Here is a 16,500-nt window from a genome sequence, read left to right as displayed (position 1 = left end):
GGTTTCAAGGAGCCTGTTTTAAGGATTGCGTTGACGAGTTGAGATCCATTCCAGCTCAGTGCATCCACCTTCTACTCTGCTGCTCCTGACCACCCGGTCCCTTTCCCTCTGGGTCAATAAAGTATCTATCCATCTAGCTAGGCAGCTGGTTGTCAGCTGGAATATGTCTCAGTGTGGTAAAGGGTTCTGATGCGATAAATGATTATACTGGGGTGCCCAAAAATACTAGGAAAGGAGACACGCATGGAATATTCAAATTAACACAACAGGTTCTTCCCACATTTCCACCAATTTAATGTATCAAGTGCCAATCAAAACAAGTTAAGTTGGAGAAAGAAAATAATAAAAATTAGTAAAAGAAACTCACAGTAGCCATTTGTGATGCAGAAAACAGTTTTAACAGCAGGGTCTGAGTGCAAACGATCTAGGTTGCAAAACATCATCAAAGTATATTGAGAAAATGTGTAGATAGTATCATGCAGCTTGTATTTGAGGGCCTGCTGATGATACCTACGAACCAATTGTTTCTATTTTAACACTCAAGAATCTTCTGTAGCTTTTTTAGCAATAACAATTCAATTCATATATGGCTTGTTATTGTATGTTTCTGCTCAGTGGGTTACAAACCATGGGGAGGAAGATGCAAGATGGATTGTTCCACAGAGTGCAGTGCAAGTCTAGAAGGAGGTGATGTAAAGGAAACACATCAGTCAGCACATAGCTCCCAGTCCAAGCTGCAGCTTCTCTTCTTTCAGTCATGTTTGTTTTTAGTTAAGATTACTGATGAAAGGGTAAAAGAAATTGAGTAATCAACCACTTTTCCTGCTCAGAAAAAAATAAAATACCTCAGAAAAACCATGTCTATGTGAAATCTATTTAACACAATAGTTGTTTATATAGAGGAAAATCCTACAGAAAATGATCACGTTACTCCGAGTATTTCCATCTAACATTTCATCTGAACATCATGTTCCCTTAGCATTTCTTTTTCCATTTTTCACTTTAAGAAAAGAGTAGAAAGTTAGAAATGGTCTGGATGTTTATGGCTGAGAAGGAGGAGGAAGAGGAGGGGGAGGAAGCTGTCTGATCCACAGAGAGTCCTGGATGGGGAGGGCGGCATAGGCTGCCGCTGCCTAGCTTTAGCTAGGCGGCTCCTGGGCTGCAGGGAGGTGCGATTTGGGAGCGAAGGGGTAAGGAGAGTGAGCGAAGGTGAGGTGTGGGGGAGAGCAGAGAGGCGGGAGCAAGATAGGTATTTGGGCAGAGAGATTAAAGAAGAGGGGAAGAAAGAGAGAGACAGAGGGCTCCACACTCATCAGGTGATCAGTCCATTGGCCGCTTTTCACCATGTTTCTTTGTAAACTCTTCAGCGTTCTTCAAGAATTTTTTACGGTCCTTTGAGTATTCTTCTGCTAGGTCTGCCCTCAGGGGATGCTCCGGCTGGGGGTCGTTCACCAGTGCAATGAGGGACTGAATTACTGTAAGACACAGCCAAAAACAAAATTAGACATGAATAATGCATTTCAGGATTTTCATTTGACTGGTGTGTGTTCTGGTAGGAAGGGCGCCGGTGAAATGTGCAAAGAAAGCAGTAACGAGATTGAAAAGGTCTGAAAAAACACCTTTGTCACAACTTGCATTACTGACAAACAAATACCCATTAACTCACATACCCCTTTTCCAAGGGCACTGACACGCAGAAGCAAGCACACACTGTCAGTGAGCCGACATCTTGATCAACACATAATTATCGAAAACCTTTCTTCAATTAGTAAAATCTTTCCTTATAGCAACAGGGATTCAATCTTGTATTTAGCCCTCCTGACTCCACTCAATCTCTCCTCTCTCACGCCAACACGCAGACACATACATCGTTTCATCAGACACATCTCTTAGGCTCCGAATTAGCCCGGGAACTGCCTTGGTGGAAAAGGAGTAACACAGAGCTGTTAATTAAATAATTTTCACATTGGCTTCAGATGATTTTAGTACACTATAAATCAGACTTAATACTTGCTCAATAGACATAGACGTATACTACATTATAACGACATGATGCAGTGGTGTTCTTTGAATACTGATATAATGGTAGAGTGATCTAGGATTTTCTCCTGGTGATGCACTCACACACTGAGGTCAAGGCCTCAGAACAGAGGCCCACCATTTATCTGCCTAATGACAGTGTGTTCACAAGCTATGAGGTTTGGAAAGTCAACAGGTTTAAATTGGCTCTGGCTATAATTGGCAGTAATGTAAACAAGACACCCAGGGGGAAGTCAACACTTTGGCAAGACGAAGTGAGATAGTGTCTGAGTTTTTTGTTTGCGGAAAAAACCTGCGTATACCAGCTACTTTTGGTGAAAAAGAAACAAACAAATGCACGCAGATGAAAACATAACCTCCTGAGCGGAGGTAATAACAATATGAGCAGTTAATTATCAATAGTCTCATTGGTCAAGGATTAAATCAGAGACTTTGTTAGAGAACAACAGGAAGGATTTGGTATGGTATAAAAGACCCCATTAAATTCTGGTACAGATTCGGATCAGGAGGTGAATCCAGGAATTTATCAAAAAAAATGCTGAGATATTTGTGAAAAGAAATCTGTAGAGTGCTGATGCTATCAAGCAAGTTCAATTTTGTGCAGATCTGATTAATTTGACATTGGTGGCTCGCTTTCCCCTTGAGGAGGCTGTGTAGATTTGGCCATCAGCGAACACATGCAGTGGAAGGTACATTCATTTTCTTGTCCTTTGTTGACGGTAACTGAGAAAGTCATTTTGACAAAGGTTTTAAAGAGGAAGTAGACCATCTTCCATGGTCATTTTTTAAACTACACAACATGGTTGCCCCTGAGGGGTTCATTCTTGTCAGGTTAATTTTCCATATCTTACACATCAATACAGAGTATACACTGCTGCTGATTTCTGTAGCTATTATTAGCATACTACCGGCCAATCAGCAAACCTTAGATTCACAACTGCACTCTAATCTCTTGCATTAGGCATCACGACAGTGCTTCCTTCTAGGCATGATGTGTGTTGTTTTTCTTTGACTTTTTTTGTTTGTCGTCGTCTTATACTATATTTCCATTGGTACATGATAATTTCGGGAACTTGTCCCTGACCCTACAAACAAGGTCAGACCATACCTAAACTAAACTATAACTCATCTGAAAGTCTTTTTCTTCTTCTGCCACACCCACCCAAGAAATCACAACAGCCAATCCTGGTAACTGTAGTGTACCATGCTCCTGGCGCTTATTCTGAATTTTTAAACAGAATTTTTTTTAATTTTTAAAAATCAAGCCTAGTCCTAAAATCAGATATTACAGTATTCATTATTAAGTAATAGTTATTCTTGTCGGTGACTTTAATATAATAATAATAATAATAGCCTTAGTGTTGCATTCATTTCAATATTAGACTCAATTGGATTCAGTCAGTGTGTAAACCAACTAGGGCTGGGCGATCTTATCACAAACATTTTTTTTTTCATCAGTCGATATAATATATACCGCAATATAAGTCAAATGACCAGAAAATTACTTTTGTGTGTTTATGTACAGTGTTCTTCTTATGTACAATTTTTGTTCTTATGCACAAAACACTTTACTTGTCCTTACAATCATCCTGTGCCACTGCACTTTACTTATACAATTTCATACAAACCACTACAGTGAAAAGGTGTCTATCATGTAAATACTTAGCATTTTTTTAATTTAATTTTTATGTTTATTTTAATTCTATTGACTTTTTATATTTTTTTAGTCTCTTGTCTACCTTATTCTGACGGCCCTGCTGCTGTAACAACTGAATTTCCCCGGTGTGTGGATCAATAATGGTCTATCTTATCTTAAATCAGCACCACTGCACTAAGGCTCATTACTCCGCTGGTCAACAAAGTGACTCTGTTCCTTTCTTGTTTTCTAACTACTCACACTTAGAACTGATTTTTATAAAAACCTGATGAATTCATATTTATGTTCCTGGGTAAACGGGACGTCGCTTCTTCTGCAACAGTGAAGTTAAAACACTGTGTTACGTCATAATTTGCCGGAAGAACTTCTGTCTGCAGGAGTGTTTGTGTCTCCGCTCGTCTCTGTCCCTCCTCACACATGAACCACATGCATTTAGTTATTAAGCGATGGTGTCGAATCATGTCTCCGGATCATTCCGTTCACTTTAACCCTGATGTCCTGACTGTGAACGTGTCACGTTACGACTCGTGTTGTGTGAAGCAGCGGAATGCGTGCGCACGGTGTGTTTAATGAACTCGACAGCGAATCCAACAATCACAAAGTAAAAGTCGGTCCTGTACGTGTCCTAATAACTTGTAATCAGTGATGGTGTTTACTGTTTAAAGTGAGTGCATGTCAGAGGGGGAGTGACGAGGAAGCCGATTTCGACAGAGACTCTGACACAGGATGAGTGGACGTTGAATGAGCGTCTGTCCTGAAGCAGTGGTGTTATAATTATTAGCAGCAGGACATCGCTAAAACAATGAACGTAGCGGTAAACATGAATGGATTATGTTCCGTCTCTGCATCGGTGCAGAGTCGTCCACGTCTGCATCGCATCGAAGAATAGAGAAATTTCCACACCTCTGCGCGAGACGCCAACTCGTTTGTCTGCTCCAGGTGTCTGTAGCAATATGGCGATACAATATGACGATGTGTCGTGGGAGGAGGACCCGTGGTAATGGGTAAGGCTCATACTACAGAAACAAAACACTTACTACAGTTAATATAACTTATATATGCAGATTTGCAAAGATATAAATTCTACACACTGCCCCTTTAAGTAAAACATTGGATTTCAAAGAAACGTTTTGGAAGTATAGTATATATTTCACATAAAAAATTAAGTAAATAAAAGAAACCCATGACCATTATCTGATGCCCTGAACCTTGTTTGGGGAAGGTTTTGAATGGATTGAAGGATAGGTTTTCCATTACATTCCATACTTTATCCAAGACTGTGAAATTTAAAAAAAAAGATTTCCTCCCTAGCATTTGGTATATGGAAAATACTTCATTGTTTGTTTCATATGAAACAATCTAGGTATTATGAAAACAAACTCAAATTCTGAAAATAAATGAATGTTTGTTAGGATCAGGACTGCTGTTGGTTAAAAAAATTTTTAAAAAGTAATTGACAGTGAAAAAAATACACTGCTGAGTGTTGACAACAAAATGACGCCATAACGGTCAATGGAAAGCAAAATTATCAACCCATTGAGGGCTGGATTCAAAACCACACCGAAAATCCAAGTAAAAAATTTAAATTACTCCAACTTGCATGAATGTCATCACGGCAACTCATACGTGCCTGTATGCACCCCCGACAACCTCTGAGCATGCTCCTGATAAGTCGGCGAATGGTGTCCTGGGGGATCTCCTCCCAGATCTGCATCAGAGGATCAGTGAGCTCCTGGACTGTCTGGGATGGTTCTTGGCAGCGTCGGATGTACCAATACATAACGTCTCATATGTGCTAAATTGAATTTAGGTCAGGGAAGTGTGAGGGCCAGTCAATGACATCAATCCCTTCATTATCCAGGAACTGCCTTCACATTCTGGCCACATGAGGCCTGGCATTGACCTGCAGCTGCCTGGTTCAAATTAAACAGTTTGCTAAATGTAACTTGATTGTGATTTTCACCTTTTTGCATGCAAAATAAAAAAAAATAGGTCTACTTGAATCATCATACTGGGGAAATGTTTGCATCAAAAGGGCCATATCGCCCAGCCCTAGTGACAAGGACAGTAGCAGAACACAAATCTAGAGAAAAGTCAGTCATGAAAAGTCATGAAGGATCAGGAAAGAGCAATTGTCTGAGGCCACTACATGAAAAACCATTCCTTTTTTGGAGGTTGTCTTGCTTTTGCCTCTCCATTGCACCTGTTTTCATTTTCATTTAGTAGATAGAGTAGAGTAGATAGAGTGAATTTTCATTTCTGGGTGAACTATCCCTTTAAGGGATACTGAAAATTCATGAATATTTGGTATTTATGATAACTTAAGTTGGTTAAATGAAGCAGGTGAAAATGAAAAATAAAATTAATGGATAGTGTATTAAAGGAAGCTTTCTTAAGTACCCCAGAAAGTTAAATAAACTGTAACAAACACCTAACAATGGAACATTTCACAGAATTAATTAATTCTTTGGGAAATGCTGTCATTATTTATTATCATTATTCAAGCTTTTTATAGATATTTTTATAGAATCATTATCATTATGTGGCCAAAGTAGTGAAAATCGTATATTGGGACGGCTCTTATAAGGAAAAAATGCAAGGGCAAGGGTCTGCCTCGTTTCATTTACCAATGAGACAGTGAAACACGATGCAGATAATATCTCTGTGCACAACAATAAAAGACACCATAACACTCAAAATGTGTTCCAATCTAGTTTTTTTGTAGTATCTTTTTCATGATCCGTTTTCAGACATGCCCTCAGGAAGAACTCTGGAGAATTGGGTCCAGATTTTCTCCAGATGTTTCCTTTCACACAAACAAAAAAGTGGGAGGTTCTCAGCTCAGACAACAGCAATAAATCCTCCGGAAGATTCATGTGAGGAGTGGCTCAACAAGCAGAGGCATTAATTCTGTTGCGGAGATCACATGTTTTTGTTTACAGCAACCGGTGTCGGCTCCTATCACCAGCTCTCTTGACATCTTCATCTGTGACTTCTACGAGTATGACACTGCTTTTTCCATCAATAGATGTTTGTATTCTTGTTTTATTTTAATTTCTTTTCCGGTTGTCACTTGTTAGAATCGTCATCAACCCCCCCCCACTTGCTCGCAACTAATCCTGCGGAAGATTTCTTGCTGGGTTCTTACATCGGCTCCTTCCGGAGATTCTGTAGACTATATATGAGGGGGCCAGGCGGAGAACGTCTGTAGAAAATCCTGAAGCTCTCACTTGGACATCTACGTAAAAAAAAAAGATCTCCAGAGCTCTGCGCATGTCTGAAAGCAACTTTAAAGACTTAAACTGAGTACTGAAATACATCTGATACTGAAATTTAGTACTAAGAGCTATGTTTGTTTTCTTCTAAATTTCCTGATTTAAATTGTTATTTTTTTTTGTACTTTTTGATTAGGCCCTTATCCCATGCCCCTGCTCAAAAATGGCATGCCTAAAATCAATAGTGTATATCTCTGAAACTATAGAGCCTAGATGAATAGTCTTGGAATGTATATACAGGTAAAACAGGTAGAACACAAAATAAATAAAGGATTGTATTTCTACCAAGCAGAAATGTATAATTGTATTGTTAATATCCCCCATGGAATCATGTAGCCGTACCTCAAAACCTCAAGCAAATCCATAGCACAACATCTGGACATTATCTGTACCAAAAATGTTTCTAATACAATGAAGCAGAGCAAAATTACAGGTTTTAGTAGAGGCCAATCACTATGTGTGAACTCTTCAATGATGTTATTAGAGAGGCTCGCCGATGCATCCAGCAGGCTGGATATCTGATAGGCATTGGTGACACATCCAGCCAATCAGAGGGAAGGACCGGGTGAAGGTACATGAAATGATGTGAAGCCCTCTGATTTTTTTCTGTATTTACATTGCAAATGCCTGTAATCAGGGAAATCAAGCAATAACCATGCATGGGAGGGACAGGGTAACAAAAAACTAAGTACAGATTATATTAACTGCATCGGGCTTGGGTTCACAGAAGAAAAAAAAGTGTGTCGGGTTCCGGTCAGGCTCGGTTGATTTTCTGTTTGGCTTGGATGGGTTCGGACAGAAAAATGCAGTCCAAGCCGCACTCCAATCTTTCCAACTGTGACATCCACTGACGTGTTTTACCTCTCTTCCAGCCTCATGAGTCTTTCTGTGAGCATGACGACACAGAAGAGCAGGAGGATCTGTCGGAATCAGATTGTCTCTTCTCGCACGCATTTTCCTGAACAAGTTTAATTTGGATTAAATTGGGGTTTCATCTGGCGAAAGATCGTGTAGTGTGTGAACCACAGTTTGTGAGGCTACCAGTAGTGTGCATGCAAAAATTGAACTAATCCTGGGTTAGAGCTTCAACACCATGAAATGCCAGACTTACAATGTCATTAATGTTCATTATTTCCATGCAATTGTTGTTTTCTTGTTTGTCTTCATGCATGTAGGATGGTTTTTGACATTGGATAAGTAGCCTTCAATTTATAGCATTAGGCTGTGTATAATTTGGATTATTGTTAAGATCAAGGTCAAAACTTGTTAACTTTAATGACATAACCAGGGGCGGCTGTAGCTCAGGGGTTAGAGTGGTCGTCCTCTAACCAGCAGGTGAGCGGTTAGATCCCAGTCTTCCCCAATCCGAATCCCCAACCCCAAATTGCCCCTTCTCATAGAGAAAAGTGCTGCACATGGATGCACTCTACGATTGTGTGTGTGAATGTAAGCTGTACTGTTAACCGCTTTGAGTTGTCATCAAGACTAGAAAGCGCTGTATAAATACAGACCAATAATGTCTTATTATAGATGTACATGTGACTGCTGCTGCAGTGAGAATGAAAACGCACGTCTACAGGGAGACTCAGTCCACGGGGACTGCAGGTTCGCCTGCATGAAGTGAATGCAAAGCGTTGCACAAGGGAAATATACGACTCGTAGGGCTGGGCGATAAAGATAATTATCGCAATATAACTTTTCATTAATAGAAATATAAGACATGGTGGATACCACGTCGATAGAACTCATTCCATCCATGTTTTGCCAGACAACACGGACAGCCAATGACAATGAGAATAACGCTGCGCCGAACCAATCATGTGGCTAGAATAGTTACAGCCACGTCAGGTTAGGTTGACGCTGAATAATTATACCCACCACTGCTTCAGGACCAGGACAGACGCACATTAAAAAGGTCCGGTCGTCACTTTACACATTAACGATAAATACCATCACTGATCACAGGTTATTAGGACACTCACAGCACTGACGTTTACTTTGTACGTTTGGGTTTCTGTGGACTAAACTGATAAAATGTTTGCAGGAGCGGAAGACGGTTTCATAGTGTATGGTACTGGTATTTATTTGAAAAACTGTAGTTATACCAGAAACCTAAGAACCTAGTTATATAAAAAGGTTAACATAAAGAACTTTGAGGTGAATGGAAGTAGTCACTCTGTCTCTCACTTACCTTGGTCAGTTTTGGTGGCAGGCTTCCAGTTCTCAGCACTGATTACAGGCAAGCACACCTGGCCCTTCTCATCAATGTTGGGGTGATAGATTTTTGTCTTGAACGTGATCTTGGGAGGCTTGAATGGGTACTCAGTGGGGAAAATGATTTCGATCCTGAATGCACCTTTGTCATAAGGGGGGTTGTCCTGAAAATTAGAGATGGAGGTTAGTAAAGGAAAGTTTGAGCCTTCAGATGTCAGACCAATCAAACAAGGATGTCTGCTTACAGGAACAATGAGCCCTTGCCATGACAATAGGTTTGATTCCTCAACTTGAATGTTTCTGAAGTTCTTCATTCCAGACCTGCGAATCTCGTCAAGTTCCTGAGAAAAGAAGCAAACATCGTATATTAAAGAAGAAGAATGCAGATAACAGACAGAATTTAAAAAATGTTTTCAGTACATATACATACATACATACATACATACATACATAGAAATATTTCTACTTTTCACTCCATAACAGGCCCTGTTCAGACCTGGTATTGACATTCATCAGGAGTGATCCAATCACAAGTGGACAGCCCTCAGTTTGTGAAGATCCCACTTCCACACTGTATATCCAACACCGCTCCCCTCCATCTGACTGCAGTAAGATATATATATTATATTTATTTATACTATATTATACTATTTATAGTTATATTGATGCTCTCCACTTTGATTTAACAGTCATTCATTTTAGACTTTTGTCCTGCACCTCAGCCTTAAAATCAGGAAAAACTGATAATAGCTTTTACTGTATCAGGGTGGCTCCGCCAGCCTACCCCCTAAGCAGCACCACTGCATTGAGGTGCATTTTTTTAGCACCCGTCAACAGGCCATTTTGTTGATAACCTCTAATATTCATGTGTTCCTGGATAAGTGGGGTGTCTTTCTGCAACAATGAAGTGAAAAGGAACACCGCCCGCATTGTGGGATAATCAGCAGTAAGAACTGCAGCCTGCTTGTCTCCAACACTCTTCAGACACAAACTGAGTGTGCACAAGTGTGCGTCTCGTGTGGTGTGTGGCAGGTGAACTTTTTTCTATTTGTTTAATGCGAGCCTCTTAAATTCTACAGTGAATCAAACAAAAAAATAATACTTTTCAAGTACTGTACGGGTCCTAATAACTAATGATTATTGTTATTGTTATTGTTAAAGTGCAAACGAAGTGGGGAGGGAGGACACTCTGGCAGGATGCTCCAAGACAGTTCAAGGCAACCAGGCCTAATGTGCTACTACCAGCAGTGGTAACAATTGTGCGGCATTATGATGCATTTGGACACATTTGCATTTAAACAGCTAAAAGAATGTGACCACGTGTCCCAGACAACCTCCAAACGCATGTAAGTCCATTTACACCTGTACTTGGCACTGTCATCCTGTGATCCAAACACTCAGGATGAGGTCTGAACAGGATCTATGATACAGAGAACCAGTTTTGAATTATAACTGGGAAGCAACAACTTATCACGTATAATCAATTATAAAAACAGTTGGCAACTAATTTCATAATCAATTACTCATTGTAGCAACGTCTCCTGAGGTGGGGGAAGTAAAGCAACCTATGCCATGCCTTGTGTAGCTCACATGACAACGCTGTCTACTCTGGAGTAAGCGTTTAAAGAATGTCTGAGACAAACACAGCAAACAATAAAGCAGAGAATTGTACGACCCACGTCATCAAAAGTGTCTAAATACTTTACATTGTAGCCTTCAAATAAGACTGTTAGCTGCAAAATATCCAAAGCTGATCTCAGCATAGCAGCAAAACTGGGGTATGAACCTGGAAAGAAGAGATGTTGGCCTTTTTCTTCCTCTTTGATCAGTTTAGCAGATTGTAAACAACTTTAAGGTTTACAACAGTGATGTTGTGCTGCTGTGCAACATGCATGAAGGCTTTAATGCAGTGTTTCCACATTTCTGATTACTGATTCTTCCCCGGCTCAACAAGGAGAGAGACAGCAGCAGTGTTCGAGCGACCAATAAGGTGAGGGCCGACAGTGTACACAAAGCAGTGAAACAAACACACAAAATAGTGATTATGTTCTAAAGCACAAAAACAACCTGCTGGAAGATGTTACATCGCCAGGTTGTGTGTGAATACAGACGTGAATTCATGTTATGAAGGGCAGCTTGTCTGTGACAGAGACTCTACTATGAGTGACAGCTCTTTTTCACACAGAGGAACATTTAACAGGCCAAGCCATTTAAACTCTGGTTAACCAAGTCTGTTTATCCAGAATTAACTCTAAAGATATCAAAGTCATCATTACGACTAATCACACTCATTGTGAAAAGTAAGAATTTTTAGGCAATATATCTATAACATCAGTTTCTGACTATTCAAACAATATCTTTAATTCTGATTAGGCTACTCAATTTTTCAGCATCTGTAATAACACTGACTAGTATTCAAACTACTTTTGCAATTCTTGTGGATGGGGTTTATAATAAATTCAGCTGAGTTACTACTGTCTTTAATTCCAGTTTCAGATATCTATAATTTCATTCTGACAAGTTATAATTCAAGTTTAGGATATCTCCAACACCATTCTTACCAGTTAAAATTTAATTTAAGGTATCTTGAACTGAGGTGATATCTTAAACTGGAATTATAGTCATAATTAAATTGCAGATATCTTAAATACATATAGAAAGAGCATTGCACAAGGAGACAGTTGCCTTTCGAAGACAGTGTGGGAAAAGATAAAATTCTGCTCTTATCATTTTTATCAGATTATAATCAATTAATTAAAAAAATAATCGATAGATTAATCAATTATCAAAAGTAGTTGTTAGAAGCCCTAAATCAGAACCAGTATGGAATTGGTTCAAAGTAATTAACCAGATTTATGAGGAATGATTTATTGCTTTTCCGTTCTATTCCTAGTGTCTTACTGTACCTTCCTGGACATGTGTTATCTCCAGCTGCCTTTACAACTATTTTACTTGCAGGTGGGATGCTCGCAATGTTTCCAAAATGTTTGCTGCACTACAAACTTGTACTTTTTTGTCATGGTGCATGAACAGTGGGGAATTAATCTGATTTGATTGTGTTGACCTTGTCTAATGGGAGGTAACAGTGTTTCTCATCACAGTCCATCACATTCAATTTCTTCCTGCCAAAGTTTCATAATGAACCGAAACTAGAATTACCGTTTACGTGTAGCATTTCCAACGGTCCCTGAATGCACCTCGTCGGAAGATATCAGCGGACATTTAGGCTTAAAACACTGTGTAAATGACCTGGCTTCGACTCGAATATAAATGTCGGGACATGCCTTCTGATCATTGAGGAGATTTGGATCATACAGTAGAGGAAACTGTGTTTTCACTGTTTTGTTTCCACTGTTCTTCAACAAAGTCACTGACCGGCTGCTTCACGTGAACGCACCTCTCAGCTCACAGTGAGTGAGTGAGTCGAGGCGGAGCCCAGGGGCCTGTGTGTGTGTAAACTCCAGCTCGCTCCGAGCACGCACGCACACACAAGCGTCTACTCTCGTTGGATTGAACCTCACTTACGTTCACAATTTGTAAACTAATAATGACAAATATACACAATATATAAATCTTGGCATGACAATGGTAGTTTTAGCTTTAGCTTTGTGCATTCTCAGGATGGGCATGTAGCTCTCAGGAGGCAGGCAAAAGTCAGCATAACACCAGCCCTCTCTATGTGACTGTCATTTGGGGACTTTGGTGTTGCATGCATGCAGGACTGGGTTTAATGGCCAATCACAATATTTAACCCCCCAACCACTGATGCAATCTCATTCTTTGGCCTGTTTCTGTTTATACCTTGGTTGAAAATGGTAGCAAAAGACACAAAATTTTGCACAAACTATGATGATCTCTTTGTTTCATTACTTCAGTCAAAGAGGTTATGTTTTCATCTGCGCTGGTTTGTCTGTATGGTAATAAACAGGATTACAATAAAAACTACAAGGCGGATCGCCACGAATGGTATTGCTGATTTGTGAATATGGGCTATACAAATTAAATTTGATTGATTGAAACTTGGTGGAAGGGTATGATATGGGTCAGGAAAGAGCCTGTTAAATTTTGGTGCATCAGGACGCTTGCACTCGAGTATATAGGGGTGTGTATTTGTACATTGCGTGTGCAGCCTCTGCGGTTTTCTTACAGTCATTGAGCTATACCTGATAACTTAAATCTAATAATGTTCCTACATGCTACTGTTCTGTTTTATATTATTAATAGTGTTTTCTTTTATTTATTACTTGAAGGCTACATAGACAGTTGTTTTTTTGTAGGTTCAAATATTTGTATAAAAGGAGTGTGTGATGAAGTAAATGGGATTTATTGTTTTGTTTTTGTTATTTGCAGCAGTATCGAGAATAGTGGCAATTTAATGGTATCGGTATCGACTACTACATTTTTGGTATCGTGCCATCCCTACTGTATTCCCAACACTACAAAATGCCAAACACTACACTTAACATATGTTATATTACAAACACAGAAAAGGCTCATTAAAAAAGTTTCCAATGCTTGGTGAAAAATCTGTGTTTGAGTTTATTGTGTGGAATTCTTCAGTGGGATTATATTCTGATAATATGGTTGTGGTGTTTCAAAGATCAGTACTTTTAATGCTTTTGAAAGCTAAATATTGTGTCATCAAGTTCAAAGTAGCTGTTGCTCTTATTGACTGAAAATTGGCACACCATGTGTAATGATCACAACACCACACATAAAGTGTATGATTTTGCAAGGATAATTATCCAAAGTTTTGGCCTGCATTTTAAATGGTGTGAAAAGTCAAATTGTACACTGATGTTGAGACACAATTGCCCCATTGTCTTGAAAAATTAAGAAATGTGGCTCAGTCTGGCTCTTCAAAATCCTGAATTATGACCTCTACATTTCCTACAATAGATTTATCGAAATAATCAAAATAGGTCGAGTTAATAATCAACACATTTTTATGGGTCAACAGTGGTTATATTTTACTTCTACTTTCACATAAGAGCAACTACAATCTGCAAATTGTGATTTAAATAAACAATCTGTCAAAGGGAAAAGTGAAACTAATGTAATCTACCTATGTAATCTACATTGGTAATTTTCTGAAATAAAAGGTGCATGGAAGCAGAGGCACACGATCTTACATTTAACACAGGTAACCGAATACGTTAACACATACATCATATGCCATCACCTCTTTTCAAAACAACAGAAGTAGCAAGTGTAAAATGTGGGTTTACACTATGTTCGAGCGCACCCATGATCTGATAACAGACAAAGCCGGGTGACTGAGTTAGGCTGACGTTCGCTGGCTAGCTAGCTGAAACGCAGCTAAGATCTGAAGCTAGCGAGTTAGCTGATTAGCAAACGCCTTGTGCGGTGGAAACTCGATGGTGATCTAATGTTTGACACATTAGAAAGTCGCTCAGTCGGTAATATAACACTCAGCTTCATGAACCGGTGTTGTTGGTAGCACACGATACACCATTTCGATTGTAGTCTTCGCAGGGTTGAACCTAGATTTACTGGCCTAATTTGCCGGTGCTTAGCTGCCTAACGTTAATACTGGGTCGGCTGGGTGGACAGTGGTGACCTCTCGTTTATAATAAGTTTACCACTAAACCTGCTGCCAACTGTTTCTTCACACAACATAAGCCTATATGAGTTTAGGCGAAGAACGAATGTGTCCCTTAGCCGCCATGAGTCATTCCACTTCACAAATTGTAGGAAAATAACGGGATCGGGAGATTTACCTTGGCCAGCCTCCTGCTCGCCGCCATCTTGAAACTAGTGCGTGTTCCCAGAATACACAGCGCGGCGAATGTGGATTTGGTCCACAGACAGTATATAACAGCACGTACGTTAATTCGGATCTGATAAATAGACATTTCAGGCTCATCCGCAAATTTCCATTGTAGTGTCGTTGTCAGCTAAATACGAGAGTTGACCTGTTTATAACCAAAGGTTTCAAGACTGGATGTAAACTAAAATGTTGATGATTTAAGTTTAGGACATAGTGGCATTTTTGTAAAGCTAATGTTGAGAGGGACTGGCTTTTATATACGATATTCAATATTACAATTTGATTGTATATTTGCAGTGCAAATTCACAACTTACAATATTCCAAGACACATAAGGTTTGGATCTTACAAAAGATAAACTCAACAGTTACTATAATGAGGAAGCACTTGGCAACTGTGAAGAGAAAAACCTCCCAGGGGGAAACCTCTGGCAGAACCAGAGGCTGGGAGAGAGAAGTGCTAAGTGTATCATGGGGGTTCCTTCAGCAGTCTAGGGCTCACCTGAGCCAGCCCTAACTATATATATCCTTTATCAAAGAAGAATGATTTGAATCTAATCATAAATGAGAGACGGTGTCTGCCTCCAGAACCTTAAATGTGAGTTGGTTTTTACGAAGGAACCATAGTTGAAGGCTCTACCTCCAATTCTAGTTAAAGACTCAATGAACCACAAGTGAGCCTGAATTTAGGGATTGAAGTAATCTATTGGAATAATAGGATGCGAAAAGCTCTTTAATATATGATTGAGCTTGATCAATAAGGGCTTAATATGTGAGGGGCCGGATTTTGAATTCTATTTTGAATTGTACAGGTTGTCAATGCAGAGAAGCTATAACAAGAGTAATATGATCTCTTCTACTAATTCCTATCAGTACTCGTACTGCAACATTGTGGATGAACTGGAGGCTTTTCACAGACATACTGGGACATAATAAAGAATTTATATAGCCCATTATAGAGGTAAAAAATGCATGGATTAGTTTCTCAGCATCCTTTTGAGACAGAATGTTTTTAATATTCATGACATTGTGCAGGTGGAAGAAGGCAGTCCTAGAGACTTGTTTTATGTGTCTGTCAAATGGCATGTCCTGGTCAAATATAACTCCAAGGTCAGATAATTTTTCTCTGAGGTGTTTATGGCCAAGTACTGTGACTTCAGTTTTATCTGAATTTAGAGGCAAAAGATGTAGGTCATCCTGTCAACCAGTTTTACTACCTTATTAGTTTCATCTGGCTTCAAAGATAAATACAGCTGGGTGGCATCTGCATAACAATGGAAATGTATATAGTGCTTTCAGATAATATTGCCTCAAGTAAGCATATATAAAGTGAAGAGTATCAGTCCCAGTACAGAACCTTGTGGAACTCCAAGATTAACCATTTTGTGGATGGAGGAGTTATGGTCCGCATTATGCTGCATTACAGACTACAAAGGGAGGACCAGGGACATAGTTCAGTCCACTACATCACTCCCAGACGAGCTCAACACCTTCTAAGCCTGGTTCAAACACAACCCAGTTCCTT

The 16,500-nt window shown here is 39.5% G+C and overlaps 2 protein-coding genes across 3 annotated transcripts in view; both read right to left on the bottom strand.

The window, feature by feature from the left end:
- The window catches only part of zfr (zinc finger RNA binding protein), a 1,162,720-nt gene that overhangs the window by 510,152 nt on the left and 636,068 nt on the right, over positions 1-16,500 (bottom strand). The window lies entirely within an intron of this gene.
- LOC118114914 (ubiquitin-conjugating enzyme E2 L3) lies at positions 271-15,013 on the bottom strand. The gene is made up of 4 exons (XM_035165676.1): positions 14,928-15,013; positions 9,432-9,527; positions 9,164-9,350; positions 271-1,475 (listed from the first exon to the last, which is right to left on the bottom strand). Exons 1-4 carry the CDS (start codon positions 14,952-14,954, stop codon positions 1,321-1,323), a joined length of 465 nt encoding a protein of 154 aa, XP_035021567.1. The 5' UTR covers positions 14,955-15,013; the 3' UTR covers positions 271-1,320.

This window comes from Hippoglossus stenolepis, chromosome 9 (genome assembly GCF_022539355.2).
Source record: "Hippoglossus stenolepis isolate QCI-W04-F060 chromosome 9, HSTE1.2, whole genome shotgun sequence".
Classification (NCBI taxonomy): domain Eukaryota; kingdom Metazoa; phylum Chordata; class Actinopteri; order Pleuronectiformes; family Pleuronectidae; genus Hippoglossus; species Hippoglossus stenolepis.
This window is presented reverse-complemented; position numbering and strand designations above follow the sequence as displayed.

Excerpts from the sequence above, each read along its gene's own strand:
- LOC118114914 (XM_035165676.1), bottom strand. The coding sequence starts at position 14,954 with ATGGCGGCGAGCAGGAGGCTGGCCAAG. Across the intron at positions 9,528-14,927 it reads CGAGCAGGAGGCTGGCCAAG|GAACTTGACGAGATTCGCAG; the intron begins GTAAATCTCCCG and ends TTCTTTTCTCAG. Across the intron at positions 9,351-9,431 it reads GGCAAGGGCTCATTGTTCCT|GACAACCCCCCTTATGACAA; the intron begins GTAAGCAGACAT and ends TCTAATTTTCAG.